The 16,416-nt window shown below is 41.5% G+C and overlaps 1 protein-coding gene across 2 annotated transcripts; it reads right to left on the reverse strand.

Moving 5' to 3' along the window:
* Window positions 1-560: 560 nt before the first annotated feature.
* Window positions 561-14,238, reverse strand: LOC139214017 (LIM domain and actin-binding protein 1-like). Of its 2 annotated transcripts, XM_070844753.1 has the most exons (10): window positions 14,157-14,238; window positions 11,107-11,246; window positions 10,694-10,739; window positions 6,713-7,156; window positions 4,418-4,469; window positions 4,135-4,232; window positions 3,430-3,511; window positions 3,242-3,273; window positions 3,013-3,146; window positions 561-2,856 (listed from the first exon to the last, which is right to left on the reverse strand). In XM_070844753.1, exons 2-10 carry the CDS (start codon window positions 11,223-11,225, stop codon window positions 1,782-1,784), a joined length of 2,082 nt encoding a protein of 693 aa, XP_070700854.1. In that variant the 5' UTR covers window positions 11,226-11,246; window positions 14,157-14,238; the 3' UTR covers window positions 561-1,781. The 2 variants fall into 2 exon arrangements, with proteins under 2 accessions (XP_070700854.1, XP_070700862.1); XM_070844761.1 differs by lacking the exons at window positions 10,694-10,739; window positions 11,107-11,246; window positions 14,157-14,238 and adding an exon at window positions 8,111-8,178.
* Window positions 14,239-16,416: the final 2,178 nt, after the last annotated feature.

A 16,416-nucleotide genomic window follows, 5' to 3' on the forward strand; every position in this document is an offset into this window, starting at 1 on the left:
GACATGAATGAAGTTAAACATAATCAGGGCATTTTTCACTTTCTCTCAGTCCAGCCCTTTTGAACATCCTGTCGTGTATGTTTTTGTTTCACCTTGACTGTTCTTTCTTTTCACTTAAAGCAATAAGATAAACGTGCCATAAATAATGTACAAGAAAATAAAGAAGAATAACATTCACCAATGTGCACCAGTGGCCCTGCTTTCACTCTTTACTGTTGCATCAAATTTAATATAAGTAACATTTAGTGCTGACTGCTGGGTTTAAATGCAAATGAGGTCATTTTAGTTTTGTTTCAAATGCAGACCTAACAGTTCAACCCTTAAATTATGTATGTGTAATGAATTTTCTCTTTCTCTTGTGTGCCAATCTAACCAATTTCTCTAAAGGAGATAACACCTGCCATGCAGTTAAGAGTTTGCTCTTTCTTTTGCTTAGTTGTTACCATGGCTGTCTCGGGACACGGGACATAAATTAATGAAGATAATATTCTGACAAAACTGAAAACAAATGCACAATAAGTCTGATAGTGAATCATGGAAAAGACTCAGCTTCCTCAGAGTTCCTTATTGATGTATTTTAATTGTGTTTCAACTACAGTTAAGACTGTAATGTCCAACATGTCATCGTACAAATTATTATAAAACAGTGCAAACATTCTACGGCACATTTTAATATAATATAAAAGTGTTACATGCGACATAAACCGGATCGCATGTGAAAATGTTACACATACATCCAGAAGGCCCAAAGAGATGATATATATTGTGCTATTAGACTGATAAGATAGCTCTCAACTATATTTTCTTTCCCTTTATTGTGGAAATGATGGTTAGAACAGTTCAAAAGAAGATTTTAACAGGACCGCGTTGTTAATCTGCATATAAACGCGATTCCTTTCTGACAGAGCCATGGTGGAGGCGTCAAACAGCCATTAGACAGTATATGTGATTATGTATACAGTAGCTCTAGTTGTATTTCTACAAAACCAGAGAGCCCCCTGCAGGATAGTTTTATTAAGGTTCACTGACTTGAGTGTATACTCTCTATATAACTGTTACTTATGACTGTTAACATGCTGAGGGGAGGTAAAGGCTCAATAACAGTCAGACAGCATAGCGCTGACACCGACGGTGTCTTCATCCCTGAGAGAAGACGAGACCTGCACAATGCTGGTTTGGAGGTTTGCTGAAACCCAGTCCACATTATTCTATTTTCTGTTCTGTTTTGTTTTTCCTTTGTTCACAATCCAAACTAAGGCAATGTGTAAAAATATGAACTATAAAATACAAATTTATCCTCCAACTACATTTTAAAACTAGAGTGCTGGTGTACGCTGTTTGGTAGAAGATATTTAGGCCTTTTCTGCATTCTAGAAAGAGCAAAAATACACATAATGACTGTTTTTGCTTGATGCAGATGGTCATTAAAAAGCACTTACAGTATAATGGTTTTTGGACACACCACCTGCAAATCATGCGCTACTGATTGTGCATATAATTAGCAAGAGATGAGGTCCTGAGCTGCAATGTTTCAATTTAACAGAGGCCCACCTTCCAGTATGATCAAAAGTCATATATAAGCTGTATTAGATATTTTTACAGTATGTAATTAAAATGAAAAAAAGAGGCATTTGCACTTTTTAAAGGCAGTTATTGCATATATATATATATGCACACACCTATTACACATTTTTGCATCTTAACACTAAAATCTGACAAAGCTAAATTTGTGATCTACATACGTATACCTTAGAAAAGGAGGGTGGACATGTAAGATGTTCTTATGAGTCGGAGTCGGAGTCCTCCTCCTCTGCATAATAGCGGTTCCTCTTGATCATCTCCTCTGCGCTCAGCTCCTCAGCATCACTTCCGTCTTTGTCCTCCTCCCAGAAGCCCACATCCTGGGAGGTGCGATTCTGTTTTGCCTGTAGAGGTGGAGACGGGGACGGTGAGATGTCCGGAGAGATGCTTCTAAGAGAGCCCTCTTCCACCGCCATCTTGTCTGCCGCCGGCTTTCCTCTCCATGCTTGTTCGTCTCTTTCTTCCTGTTCCTCGGGCAGAGTCTCCACAATGGTCTCACTTGCACTTGCTGCACTTGGCATTTGAGGCAACGTCTGCTCTTTCTTTTCCTGTTGCTGAAGCTCTGGCTTATTTTCCTTGAGCGGTTCTTCGAATGAGTGTTTTTCCTCAAATGATGTTTTCCATTCCTGCAGGGTTTTGAGGGGGCGACGAGGTTCCCTGGATCCCAGGTTGGGTGCGGGGCTGGGTTTGGCTACGAGGGTAAAAGGCCGACTGCGTTCCTTAAGAGAGGAGCTCCTCCTCAGGCTCTTCAGTTCAGCCCTCTCTGAGCTCTGGAAGGATGCCGCCGGTGCCTCGTCCTCTGGGGGCCACTTGGCTTTCCACGGTCGGCCTGAGACCCCTGCCTCAGTGACTGGACTGACTGCTTCTGTCCCTGTGTGGCTCTCACCCGCCGGGGGGGGCCAGGCAACCCTCAGCCTGCGCGTCTCGGCCGGCCTTTCTGTCGACTGAAGTTTCTCACCGGAGCTGGCATTTGCCTGCGCACGTGTCTCCAGTAAGGCAGTCAGGTCTGTCACCTTAACCTGTGGGGATGTCTCCAGAGTTGGGGAAGGCTCTTTGTCGGAGATAATCTCAGCTGGACGTGTCACTGCTGCTGGTCCCGCTTGTTCTTTTGGCTTCACCGCCTCCTCACCTTCATCTCCATCAGCACGAGGCTCCCAAAGCTCCTTGTGAGGCCGATGGCCAAATCCCTCATCATAGTTGCCTTTAGCTTTAAACAGCTGGTTGAAATGGGGCTTGCAGTAGACGTTTCCATGCAGAGAGGCATAGTTCCCAAGACTAGATATAGAGAGTGCCAAAAGATAATATTTAGCAAATTTCCCTGTTTGTGGTTCTTGAACAGTCAGCCATTGAGGAGATTTTAAGTATATTTACTGCTTATGTCACAATATATGATGGAAAATTCAGGAAATATGCAATGAGTGGAAAACTAACCTCAGCTTGGTGCTGCAGTGAACACAGCGGAAGCAACTTTGGTGGTAGACATGCTGAAGAACCCCCAGCCTCTCCAGTGGGTACACCGTTTTTAGACAGGCGATGCACGTCTCCCTCACTGGTGGGCAGAACTTCTGCACACACAATAACAGGCACATGTATCCATCATTAACAAGATTTCTTTTGATGAATTATGCATGTCTGGTGCTGGTTATGATGACTAACTCACCCTGGATGCTTTGGGTTGCCCGCTGCTCTCCCCTGAAACAGACAGAATATCGTTCTGTTCTACCCCTGAGCCATTTGGGTATATTGATATTGTAGTTAATGTTCTATTTCACGTTCTACATTACAGGTAAGACTCTATCAATAACATTAACATGGGAATGTGTCCTGGGAGAATCCGCTAAGACTCACCATTGCACTCAGGTGCAGGAATGTGTTTCTGATTTACGGGTGCAGATGTTTTTGGAGCTGGCACCTCTGGGGCTCTGGGACCCTGGAGGAAACACAGGGTGAAAGAAAGGAGGAAAACAAACACTTGTGTAAACTGGCTGTTACATAATGAACCGCATTTTCCTTGTTTCTGTTGTGTCGGAAGGAAGAAATTAAATGGAAAAGGAAGACAGCAAACAATGTATGTGCATTAACATTACAGTGCTGGGTAGAGCTGTAGAGGAAGACTGTGTTGCCTGGATTACTACTATGTAAACTTTTCCTTTGGCTTGTTAAAAAAAGCTCAGTCATCTTAAACTTGTATGTATGAGAACTGACTTATTTGAGATCATTTTTAATAGTTTAAAAGTGTCAACAGTGATATTTTTTAATGTGGCTGGAAAAACTCCAGTAATATGGGAGAAACTGTGAGTATAGTTGTTAGAGTATGATCACTTATGTATTTATTTACGTATTTGCCACAATTACGGATTATTGGAGTTACTTAATTCCCATTTAAAGGTTTTTTTTGTTTTAATTAACATCATTTCACAAAATACTTATGTCTTGATATGCAATACAATGAAGTTATCTAAAAATAAAAGATGTTTAATACTGCGATGTGTAAAGAAATGTATTACATATGGCGGTTTGTGTTAAACTGCTATTAAGAATGTTTTAACTCACAGAGCGAGCAGTGCCTTGTTTAGAAACAGCAGCCTGGTACTTGGCCATCTTCTCCTTCATGGATGTCGACTCCAACACTCGGTCAGACACAGGCACGCCTAAAGCAGAGGAGATAATCACACTTGATGCTTCGACTGTGGTTCTGCTGCAGTGAACCCACATTTAACAACTGATTGTGGTTCAGTTTAAAGTATCATTTGTGTCTCGCACTGCCGTGCTCCCTGAAACAACACAGTCCGAATGAAAGATGACAAATATTGCTATTCGGTGTGTTTGTCTTTACCATGTTGGTCCATGTCGTCTGATGAAGCACTGCGCAGTTTCGTCCTGCCAGCCTGTGAGAGTCAAACGATTGTTGGAATCAGAAGTTCAGTGATTCTACATGGCAGCATTGTTTACTTCTATTATTTGTAGTTTTCCAGAGGGTACAGAGCAGGTTTTTACTAGATTCTAGAGCTTACTATGCTAGTCTCAGTCCAAGGATGAGAGAGTCTGAAATTCAAATTATTTCGAACATTACTAACATTATTGGTTTCCAGGTTGTAGTTTCACAGCCTGTATGTGAGACGTTGTCTGTCCTGTTTCCAATTCCTGCATATCACAAGTCATCAGGACTGGTGTAAAGGCATCTCATACAGGTCAGCACAGGGTAGAAGATGGCTAGTGGTGGTTGTATTCTCGTAAAAGCATAAAAATATAACTAAAACCCCAGATTTCCAAATTAACTTCTGAAATATTTTGTCCAGAATTATTCTTGCAACTTTTTAAAAAAGCTCTCAAGAACAGTATACCTGAATCCTGGCTCCATATGCTACCTTTACTGATCACATGGAAGCCTCTGACACAGTATCATGAGAAGGTCGTTAGGAGCATACTTCCCAAATACCAAACTACAGGCTCCATCTCAGTAACACTGCACTACAAGACAGAAAAAATGCCAGATATCTGCATGGACAGCCACCAACATGCCTTTGACTTGCAGTGCAGAGAACAAAAACTACTCCATTGCCCTTTACTTTAGTGAAAGAATGAGCTGCGAGTGTGTGTGTGTGTGTGTGTGTGTGTGTGTGTGTGTGTGTGTGTGTGTGTGTGTGTGCAAGTCCACGTGTCACCAACACTAATGAGTAAGCCAGACTGTTTCTCTTAGCAGGTATCCTGTACACACAAGTGGAAAACAGTTTAGGCCAATTAAAACAGCCCAGCTCTTATGGCTGCTTTACTGAAACTGTTGAGTCCTGTTGTACCACCTTCTTCCTCATCTAAACGCCAACTGGATCATAAATACGCTCAAAGCTTTGGTTAGATGGAGGCCTGGGTGCATTGGCCAACAGTATAAGAATGAGTGTTAGAGTGTTACAGTGCTCATAGTCTAGCCTGTGAATCCTCACCAAACAGCTTTTACACTTCTTCTTTCCAGGTGGTGACGCAATGGTGTTAGTCATACTATTAAGCAGTTTTTAAATGACAGCATGGGAAAAGTGACGGAGCGCGAGTAAAATAAAATGTAGGAGACATGAGAGCTGTGTTCCCTTTCAGTTGATTGTGAGTATTACTTTTATCAAACTTAACAATAAGACATAGAAAAAACTGGAAAACCAAAACCTAAAACTGAAGCCCAGGACTGCTAAGACATCCAGAATACACACTGTGGTTAATGGAAAGTGAGATAAAGACGGCTGCTCCTCAGAGGTGATCCTCTGAAGAATGAAACAGCCCTAGGTCAGGAATGTTCCTGCATTCCTCTGCTGAGGAAGGTGAAGAGTGGTGGGCTTGTTGTTTTGGGCTCAGAGGGAGAGACAGACACACACCAGGAGAGAGTCAAAGGCTCAGACAGAAATAGGTAGGGGAGAGACAGGGCGAAGTCCATGTGGGACTCGGAGGAATACATTTGAAAAGAGATGAGAGGATATGAAAATCTTAAATATGTAAATATGCTTAGCACTGTTTTTTTTGTAGAGGCAGTAGGGCCAGAGAAAGCAGCTTGGCTTGTTAGGCTGTTGGAAAAGTCATTATGGTCAGTAACAGGTGACTCTCTGTCTTTCACATGTGTAAGCTAATTACATAGTGGCCGATTCATGAGAGGTAAACTGGGCGAGTAGTGGACAAACCTTGTATAACGACAGCGACAAGTCTTGTAAATCATGATCTGCGTAGTTAAAAGTTCCTTGAAAGAAGCAAATGAATCGTGGTCGCAAAAGGAGCTTCAGGTTATGAAACAAGATTCTCAAGAATTGAGAGTCTCAAGAATGTTTTACTGGGCTGACCAACACCAGCGTAGTAAATGTAAACCATCAACAATGTGGTTACAATTAATGCCTGAGAAACGGGGCCAATAACTGCACAGCTGCTGAAGCTGTCAATAACGAAAAGACTAAGAGAGCCTCATTCATGCAAACAAATGTGATCTCAATTAATATTATATGTATGAACAAGCTGTGAGGTTTTCTACCAGTTTTGTAGGTGCTTAAATAATGTAATTATTAATGCACTGAGTAGGATGTCCTGGTTTGTTCAAGTGTTGATCACGTTGTGTCTCATGTGTATTCTGTGTACGTCCTTTAGCAGTTTCTGTATCTACCTTGCCCACGGCGTCCTCTCCCTTCTCAAACTTCATCTTCAGGGTATTCATTGGCACTCTGGGTTTTTCATAAGAGGCACAGGGGCTGGTTGGAACTTGCTCTTCAAGCTTTTCAGGTCTGTCACAGCGTGTCAGCTCACCCCTGTCCATCCCTCTCTGTTCTTCACCTTTGGGTGCTTCTGGAGCTGCTGAGGGCTGCTGGGCACGGCTGGCTGGAAGCTGACCCCCCTGAGCGGTCAGCAGGCCGGGGCTCTTTACAGGAGGACAGTTCTCAGTGATAGAAGCAGCCCTGGTCAGAGCGGGAGGCCTGGAGCGAGAGCTGGACTGGCTGGGAGGTGCGACGGAAGAAGGCTTGTCCTGATCAAGGTTCCCTGCCTGCTCCCAGCGCTTCTTCAGAGCACTCAGGTTGGCCGACCGCAGGGAGGGTGCTGCACTGTCAAAAGACTGTGAGGAAGAAATTAAAAAGCAGTTACATTTTGAGCATTTCAGCATTAAAGCAACAATATACAGTCTGTTCCTCTTATGCTGGTGTCACTCTAGGTCCAGGCTATCATCAAAGCCAAAACAGTACAAAACATACAGCCCAATAAACCCCACTTCGGCACGATGGAATAAAAGAAATGCCAGAATCTGGACTTTGCTTCACTGACAGATGACGTGAACAGCTGTTCAAAGTTGATCCAGGAAATAAATGTTTTGCTGCGGCAGCTGAGGGCAAAGATTGGCTCAAGATAAAGAGATAGCAGCGCTGAGCATACAGGCAGATTTTTCTTGTCAGCTGCATTCCTTTCCTCAAGACAACTTCACCTTTACCAAAAACCACTGAGGAGGGCTCTGCTCAGCACTCAGCCATTCATGTCATCAAAGCATGTCGAGCAGCAGGCGGCACAACAGAACAAGAGGAGGCATACTACTACTGCATGACCTCAGCGAACTTCCTTAATCATAAAAGAGGAATGAGACGATGGAAAAAGAGGATGTGGACTTGGGAATAAATCAGTATCTTATCAGTAAACCAATCAACTAATAAATCTTAGAAAACATTGTTAGCTTTTGTAGGCAAACTTCCCAGCCAAGGACAGGTCAGTAGGAAATATTTAGACACTTTTATATTGTGAGAATCTTGGTTCCTAAAAACCAAACAAAACTTGATTTAGAGTTAGTTAGAGACAACAAGATAAAACACACAATTAGTCCACAAAAGACTCAACTATCTTAGTGTGTCAGTACAGCAAATAAATCTGTTGAATCTGCAAATAAGTTAAATGAATATGTACATGCACAAGATGGACAGACAACAGAGAAGAAAGGAAAAAAGAAAGACATAAAAACAATAAAGAAAAAAGGACTGAACAAAGGGCACAAAACCCCCAAAAGCGGACAAAACGACAGACGTACAATTACTGTCTTTGTGAGGCAAGTCCAGGGCGACCGGGAAGCACTGCACAGTGACAAGATTGTTCCTGTTTTTTAAGCAAAAAGAAAAAAAACTTCTGTGAATGTGCTGGAGTGGCCAAACGAGGAGAAAGCACAACCAGACAACTATGAAAGTGAGAGTCCTTTGGCTGGTCCTTGTCCACAGGTCAGTGTGCTGACGGTGAGAGGCAGAGCTCTCCCAGATAGTTGCAGCTAGTCAAAATCCGCTCGTAAGAGCTGGTCCGACCCCTTTAACACCAGGAAAGTGAATGACAGAGAGAGAAAGAGAGAGAGAGAGAGAGAGAGAGAGAGACAGAGCAAGAGCCAGAATACCCAGGAAACCAGAGCAGGAAATGATACATTCAGGGAAAAGTTAACTCTTTGTTCACTGTGTCAGCTTTGACATTTTATCTCCACTCGCTACTAATAAAAGGCGCCACATAGGATTTATCCTTATGGACTGTACAAAGGATTTAGATAAGGCAAATACACACATACTACAATAATACAACATACACACTACAAGACAAGATGGAAGGAAAAATACAGAGACAATACAAGAACAATAGCCATTCAAATAAATCATTATGTGAGACCAGGAGTGACTCATAGCAGTGTTATACAGACTGTTAAACACTACTCAGATCTTAGAGACTGTGGGACTTGAGTCCAGATCAAGGCGGTCTCAGAAGACACATACCACACACTATAAAGGAAAATGGTCGCCATTTATTGTGGTGGTTGTATTTGTTAGCTATAAAACTGACTAATGTTTGGAGTCTTTTGTTTAAAATTCCTGTACCAGCAGGAGATGAAACTGACTTGATTGAAGAATGTGTTGGATCAGACATACTAGCCTGAAGGAGACGTTACACACTATTAAAGTGCCAATGCACCTCTACAAATCACCCATGGGTGAAGATGCATTGATTTTTCAAACACTGATGACACCAGACTAACCAGATTCTGGAAGCTCAGATGACTGTACCAAACCCATCTTGTGGTTTTTGATCTCTGGTTTGACCTAGTGTGTTCATACCCTTGGAGCTGGAAGACTGAGCACAGTAATTAGCTCCACTGTCAATGAAGTTCAACAAGTTGTGAGACCAGCTGCACCAACTCAATTTGGAGACCGTCAGGCATGCTGCGGCATTTGTTTTTTCACCATGGAGGAAAAAAACTCTCCCCAATGTGATGATAGGTCAGAAACATTTCTGTGGTGGTAAGAGGGCCAATTTACTCCATAAAATGTAACAATGTGGACAAAAATTCTGTAATTCATATTTTGATCAGTAAGTTACAAGACAAAACAATCACAGATGTCCCTCAGTTACCAGAGTGCTAAATGATGTCCAAAAGCACCACAATAATCAGTTTTCAAATACATCAAACAGAGAAAAGCAGCAGATCTTCACATTTGAGAAGCTGAAATAAAAAATATTTTGATATTTTTAATATATTTTTAACAATTTTCATTAATCTATGCAATTTATCAAGTGGGCTAACAATTACATTTCCCCCTTCCCCCAACTCCCCCTCACACACACACACACACACAGAGACAGATGGTCTTTTACGCAGCTCATTCAAACTTGCCTCAGCCACTTCAGGACACGTGTTCTCTGCTCAAATACATTAACTAGACTTCTGTATCTCTGTAACAGTGGCATCAGCTTACATTTACACAGAACACAGATCACTGAAAATGATTACGGACTACGATGAATCATACTAAAAATGTAAATGAGTATGCAGAATTAACCAGACAACCCAAAGGTGTCCGCTTGACAGAAATTAGCCCTCAGAAATTAGCATCTTTTAAGTTCCGTTTGTTAAAAAGTATGTAATACAGGAGAGTTGGCGTCACAGGCATTCATATCACGTTTCTACACAAAACCTTCTCGTAACTGTCATTATCATCCAGATCATTAAACAGAGACCATAGAGGCTAACAAGCTTTAAAGCAGCTGTCTCTCTCTCTCTCTCTCTCTCGCACACACACTGGATACGCACACTTAACATTCGCCACATTTGATATACTACACCTACAGCAACATTACCTTATATTTCTTCATGGTATTAGCTGATCAGTTACTAATTTAATCTCAGTCCTGCTCTGTTTATCACAGTTTCACATTGACAAAGCTGCTAAACTGAAGTTGGATCTGCAGAGAGCATTGCATGGGGGATTACACTGTAGTAGGATTATAGGTTTGATTGCCTGCCCATTGTAACAAGTGGCCAATGAGAGGTCAGCCAAGACAAGACATTTGGCCCAGACAGTGTGTCGGCATAGTGAGTGTATGTCTGTGTGTTTTAATTAGTTTAGCACTGCCAGCAGATACTGAGCAACTGAAGCAGCGTGCACACACTTGATTTAATCAAGTCATGTCATCATCATGTGCTTTGCTAGGAGATGGTTATTATAATGCTGTAAACAGGACGTATCCAGATTGAGTGTGTATATTAATGCTACATACTGATATTTCATAAACTGCAAATGTCTCTCAGATGAATTAAAAGGTCTCCAGCGTCCTGTATAAAAAGCTTTACGGCGATACTTACTCCTTTTTTCTTCTCAGCACTTGAGTCCTCAGCAGCTCTCTGGTACCTGAGAGACACAGAAACAACACTGACCTCTGGTGACGCAAAACAAAAACAGACTCCGAACCTTGAAAGCTGTTCAAAGGGTAATCACATGAATTCTGGCTGCAGAAATGAAATGCAGAAGCAGACTCAACATTAGTCTGAACTTAGAACAATTGGTGTCACTCAATAAATCCCTAAACAGAACTCAATCATTTTGTATCATTTCAAGTATTGTCAAGGTGATTTAGCCGATGTAAAATCCACTCCTGGAACTGGAAAGACACAATGGCATTATCTAGAAATAGGTTAAACGCCCGCTTGTTGCGTTACAGATAGTTTTACAAGTGTACATTTAGAGCAAACTTTGCTGAAAACCAGGCGCCACTCACTTGGAGAAGCGTTCAGCAATGGCATTGTTCCTCCCACGGCCACTCAGAGACAGCTCCTTCGCAGTGACACGAAGGGACTGTGCCGTCCAGGACCGTCGATTGAATGGACCGCTCTCCATCTCTGGCAGCTATCTGAGTACCTGAAATACAAACACAACGATGGTAAGCCATGTTCAAGTAAACCTATTGTGTAACTTCACTTTATTATCATTTCTAAACCTACTAGAAAAAAATAAACTTTATACCATTAACCAACACCTCCCCCGATTCTAGATTTGGATTTTAAAAAAACAGCCAGTGAAGCTTCTCTGTCCTGAAAAATTCCCTGCTCGTCTCCATCCTCTTGTCTTGTATTTGTTTACCAGTCTACCATTTACAAATTGTCCGTTTTAGTCGATTGAGACCACAACACTGGCAGTATTGCATGGCATCACCTGAGAAGAACTACATCTATCTTGACTTGTACAGACTCATCAGAGCGATGGTGCCAGAGTCCAGGTTGGCGCATGTAGAAGAACTATCTGCTGTCTGAGATCACTGATTTACAAAATGTGCTCCATCAGTTTAGCTCTCGTCGCCCCCCCTCACACACTGCTTGACATGCATACCAAAATACGCTGTATGTGCTCATTCAGTTATGCATGCACAAAAACAAGTCAGCACGTTCAAACTTGCACACCAGTGTGTGCCGCTTGATTGCAAGACAGAAACACAAGCGGCAAACAGCAAAGGCGAGCACACTATCATTATGAGAGGGTGACTGGCCGAGGGCAACATTCACAGAGGACCAGAGAAAAGCAGCAGCGTAGCACATAAAACTTTCTTTAGCTTCACTCGAACAAACCCTGAACTTCTGATACAGTTTCTGTGTCTGGAGAGAAGTTTCCTAATGTCAGAACATGAATCCCTCTTTTAATGCTCAGACAGAATGTGTTTAAATCACCGTTGGGCACAGCTGATAAACTCAAAGATCATTTCGCTCACTGTCTGGGCTTTTTCGCACGGGTGCATCTATTACATCACCAGTCAGATGCAAAGTGACACTGGTGACCAGTGGCGTGAGGACTTTGGACTAAAGTGAGTTTCAACACAGCCCTGATTCTAAACGCTCAAAAACAGTCAAATGCAACCACACCTGTGACTGTAAAACCTACATAGTTGAATACATTTACACAAATAGAATACATAGTTGTATATATTACATATTATCAATATGTACTCATATTTAAATACATGTCATTATTTTCAGTTTCTGTCAGGCTACTGTTCATGTGTCTGGATTGGTAGAGCAATAACAAAAGAAATAGTTAGACACAACCCAATGGTATGAAGGACAGTCCACTGCTCAAGTACATTATTTCTCTTACAACTCAATAGCTTAGGGCTGTTTACTGTTGCTACAGTTTTTGAGGCCTGACGGGCAAGTTAGTTTTGTCTATTGGATGTATTTAGTTCTGTGTAAAGTTATTCTATTGGTACCTGGATTTTAAGCACAAAAACAGCCTAGTTTGGTGTCCAAGCTGAAATGGAGCTTTGTTAAGTTCTCCTTTCCTGGGACACACCCTGAACAGGCCACCTGTCCGTCACAAGGATAACACGGGTGGACAGACTTTAGAGTCACAAGTCCACCTCTTTTGCATATCCTTCAACTGTTTAAAGGAAACCCAGAGCAAATGAAGAAAACAGGGAGAACATACAGAGCAAACTCCCTCCACAAAAGCGACGAGGGTTGAGGGTTGAAACCCTCTTGCACAAAGAGGGCGGCTGAGTTGACGAGAGCTGTCATTTGAAAATCAATACACCTCCAGCAGGAGATGTTTCTGATTGAAATGAATGACGGGGTGGGGTCATAGCACGCTTTTCCTGTATGTGAAAACAATTGCAATACTTTACATTCTGACTGTCTTACTTATCACCTGCTTTAGATGCCTGAGAGTAAAGACAGTAAATTGTCTTCACGGTTTTGTACAAGACGCTAAGATCACCATTTTAACCTTTTAAGCTAAATAAAAACTGTACAAACACATTTGAGCTCCATATTAAAACTTTTGCAACTCCAACAGACAATAAATAGACTTTCATTTACCTACAACTGGTTTACTTGACCTTTTTCACACATCAGGAAACAGGTAAATGGAATTTAATGAATTGGCACTCTGCTTTCATGTTTGACAGCTCCACACCTCCTGGCATGATATCAATAATTTCATATATTACTTCTCGGAATTAGAGTTAGTCTGAGAACACAGACTAACTCGTTGTTATCAATCAGAGGTGACAAAGGTGACAAAATGCAAACAAAGCCTTTACAAAAGGTCCCCTGTTTCCGCAGGGGGTGAGGTGCACCAGAGCCCTGAAACCACCGCAGGCTATCAGATGTATGAGCTTTTGAAATCTGATAATCTAAACGCCGGCACTCAGCTTCATCTCCATCACTTGTTATCAGCAGAAGGTGAATACTGACCTTCCACCCTTCGCTTTGAGACAAGTTCTGCTTAACAACAGGTAACCACAGCACAGTGGGATACAGTGTGACTCATGGGCAAGGAGGAGTCTGCATTGCTTAACACACGGATGACTTCAGACACAATTATTACAAGAAACAAAGGAACAATGTGTTGTGGAAATAATTTGTAGTTTGACCCCAAAGTGCTGAGGCGATGTAATAAACAGCCCTGCTCAGAGGCCAGCATGTTATTTAACTACTAACTATAGCTTTAATTCCAGGTGTGAAGCTGTAGTTATACACTGTAAATACTGTTTTATACTTTCATATAATTTCGTTACATGTAAGTTCTGTTGAGTCAGAGGAGTACAACCTGAGCCTCCAGCACAGACTCAGCAGTTGGACTGGTTTGGCATCGTTTAACAGGGAAGAAAAGGTGAGCAAAAAGGGAGTGTGTGCACGTGCCTTATTATCAAAATTAATGTAAAACACACAGTCATTATCCCACTTTTTTTTTTTAAATACATACTTCTTTTAAAAAAAACAGCACAGGCTAGAGTCATTAACACATGTTTTCACGTCCTTGCTGTGAGTTTAGTCTTACCTGTGCGGACTTCCGTCGTGTCTCTCCCTGAGTGAAGCCTGCAGACACCTGACACTCGCTGCTGCAGCTGCGTCTCCGCCCGCCCGGTGTGGCCCGGCCGGTAGGAGGAGTGAACACAGAGGTGTCCTGGGAGTGGAAGAGCGGGGTCATGTGACTTTATACACCAATGACCTTGGGTATTGCATTACTCCTACCTGGTGCGTTTTCTGTCTGTGTGAGCGGCGCACGGCTGCATACCACCCACCCGAAATTCCTGAGAACAACGTGTTCGATTATTTTTTAAAGCGAAGAGAAACTAAAAGGAAGTGAGCAGACTTACTCAACAACTCAGACCTCTGACAGCTTGTGGACTGACGCAAAGTGTATCAGAGTGTATATACAGAAAAATAAAGATCTAAGAACAAAACCAACAACATCCAGAGAGACAAATAACAGGAGGGGGAAATTAAAAATTATAATAATAACAATGCATAATAACAATAAGATAAGATATTCTTTTTTTAATCCCAAGACGGGGAAATTTACAACGTTACAACATCAATGGGTAACAAAAATAGTGTTATGTGCAATACAATACAAATCACAAACTGTGATATAAACAGGAGGAGATGTGAAAAAAATATGTTTAGACAATATAATAATAATGATGATGATAATGATAATAATAGTGATAACAACTGTATTTATATAACAGATTTCATACACAAAATGCAGCTCAAAGTGCCTTAGAATGAATGAGAAAACAGAAATGAACTGCAATAGGTTACATTTAACCTAACGTCCTGCAGAGCAATAGAAGTGTTCAACCATTAGTACTGTCTAAGTATTGTTGGTGTGCATGGTGCATGGGATGTTTGCATTACATTTGCCTTCTAAATAAAGCCTCCTCAACAGTGTAGTGAGAAAGGCGATCGTGCAGCTTTAATTTGAAGACCTTGTGTGATGCTGCAGCGTTGCCAAGCATCCGGCCTGCTCAAGACTCCTTGAGCAAGGCACTACATCCAGTGAACCCCAGAGCTGTGGCAGTGAGGCGGACCAATCGCTCTGCAGGGTACAACAAGTTAAATCAGACAGAATGGTGTAAAAGTGAGATTTTTTTAAGAGTTCCATGGATTCCCAAACATGGATTCCCAATGAAACAGTAGCTTACCTTCAGTTAGCCTACATACCTACAGAAAGGGACATTTTTGTCAATTTAGTCAAATAATATACAGCCGTTGCTCACTGAAAAACAACACATGATAAAAACATATTTCCTTTCCACTGAATTTTTCAAACTGATAACAATAATAGCCTGCTGCAATGTGTCCATATCACTATGTCTTGACACTGATGCATTATCCTGGGCAGTACTACTACATATTACCTCACAGCTTATGTATTGATTCTAATTTCCTATAAATAAAATATAACAGCCTATTTAGGGACTTAAAATGTCTACATTATTCTCTCTCATTTGGCCCACAATCCATCAGTTTTTATTGTCTTGATCCTATAAATGATGCTGAGCAGCAAATTACACAAATTCATTCACAATTTTTGTAAGAATCCTGACAACAGTGTCCTGTCGGTTTAAAACAATGGAGTGTTTCTGTGTTTTAACCGCTCACAACACCATATAAAGTATAATAAAAGATTTAAGATCACTTTAATTCTTAGTAGACAGGCCATTTTGAGTGTTTACTATGCAGATAATAGTCAGTGGGGGTGATTTTGGACAAGGCCACATTTTGATGTGAGAAAAATACCCAGTCACTATTGTGGAGCTTGCATAGGATGAGCATGAAGAACCAGCTACAAAGGCCATTGTATAAGCAACCAGTAACGAAACAAATGGAGATTTCCCCAACTTTAATTAGAAAAACATAATGCCAGAGGCTAATTAGCTGATGTGTGAGAACCAATTAAGGAAGAGGCTGTAGCCTATAATTTTAGTTTGCAAACTAACCGTAATGCACAAAAGAAAGGAGCAAAGATCAGCTCACTAGAATAAATCAACACTGACACAATTAACGATGACGCCATCTCCCGTTAACGTTAAACTGCATCTTGGGAGGAGCTACCTCATAATAATCAATTAGACCGTAAAATTAAAAGATTAAACGACGGTAAAAACAATTCTCTTATTATAATAATAGTCATTGTTTGTCTGGCTGATGGGAGGCGGACTGAGCCACTAAAACTACCGCCGTGTGTGTGCACGACGCTGTTTTTCTGTCATTTTAGTGTCCACTCCTTCTTTTCCATCTGCGTCTTTTCA

The sequence above is a fragment of the Pempheris klunzingeri genome, chromosome 2 (assembly GCF_042242105.1).
Source record: "Pempheris klunzingeri isolate RE-2024b chromosome 2, fPemKlu1.hap1, whole genome shotgun sequence".
NCBI lineage: Eukaryota > Metazoa > Chordata > Actinopteri > Acropomatiformes > Pempheridae > Pempheris > Pempheris klunzingeri.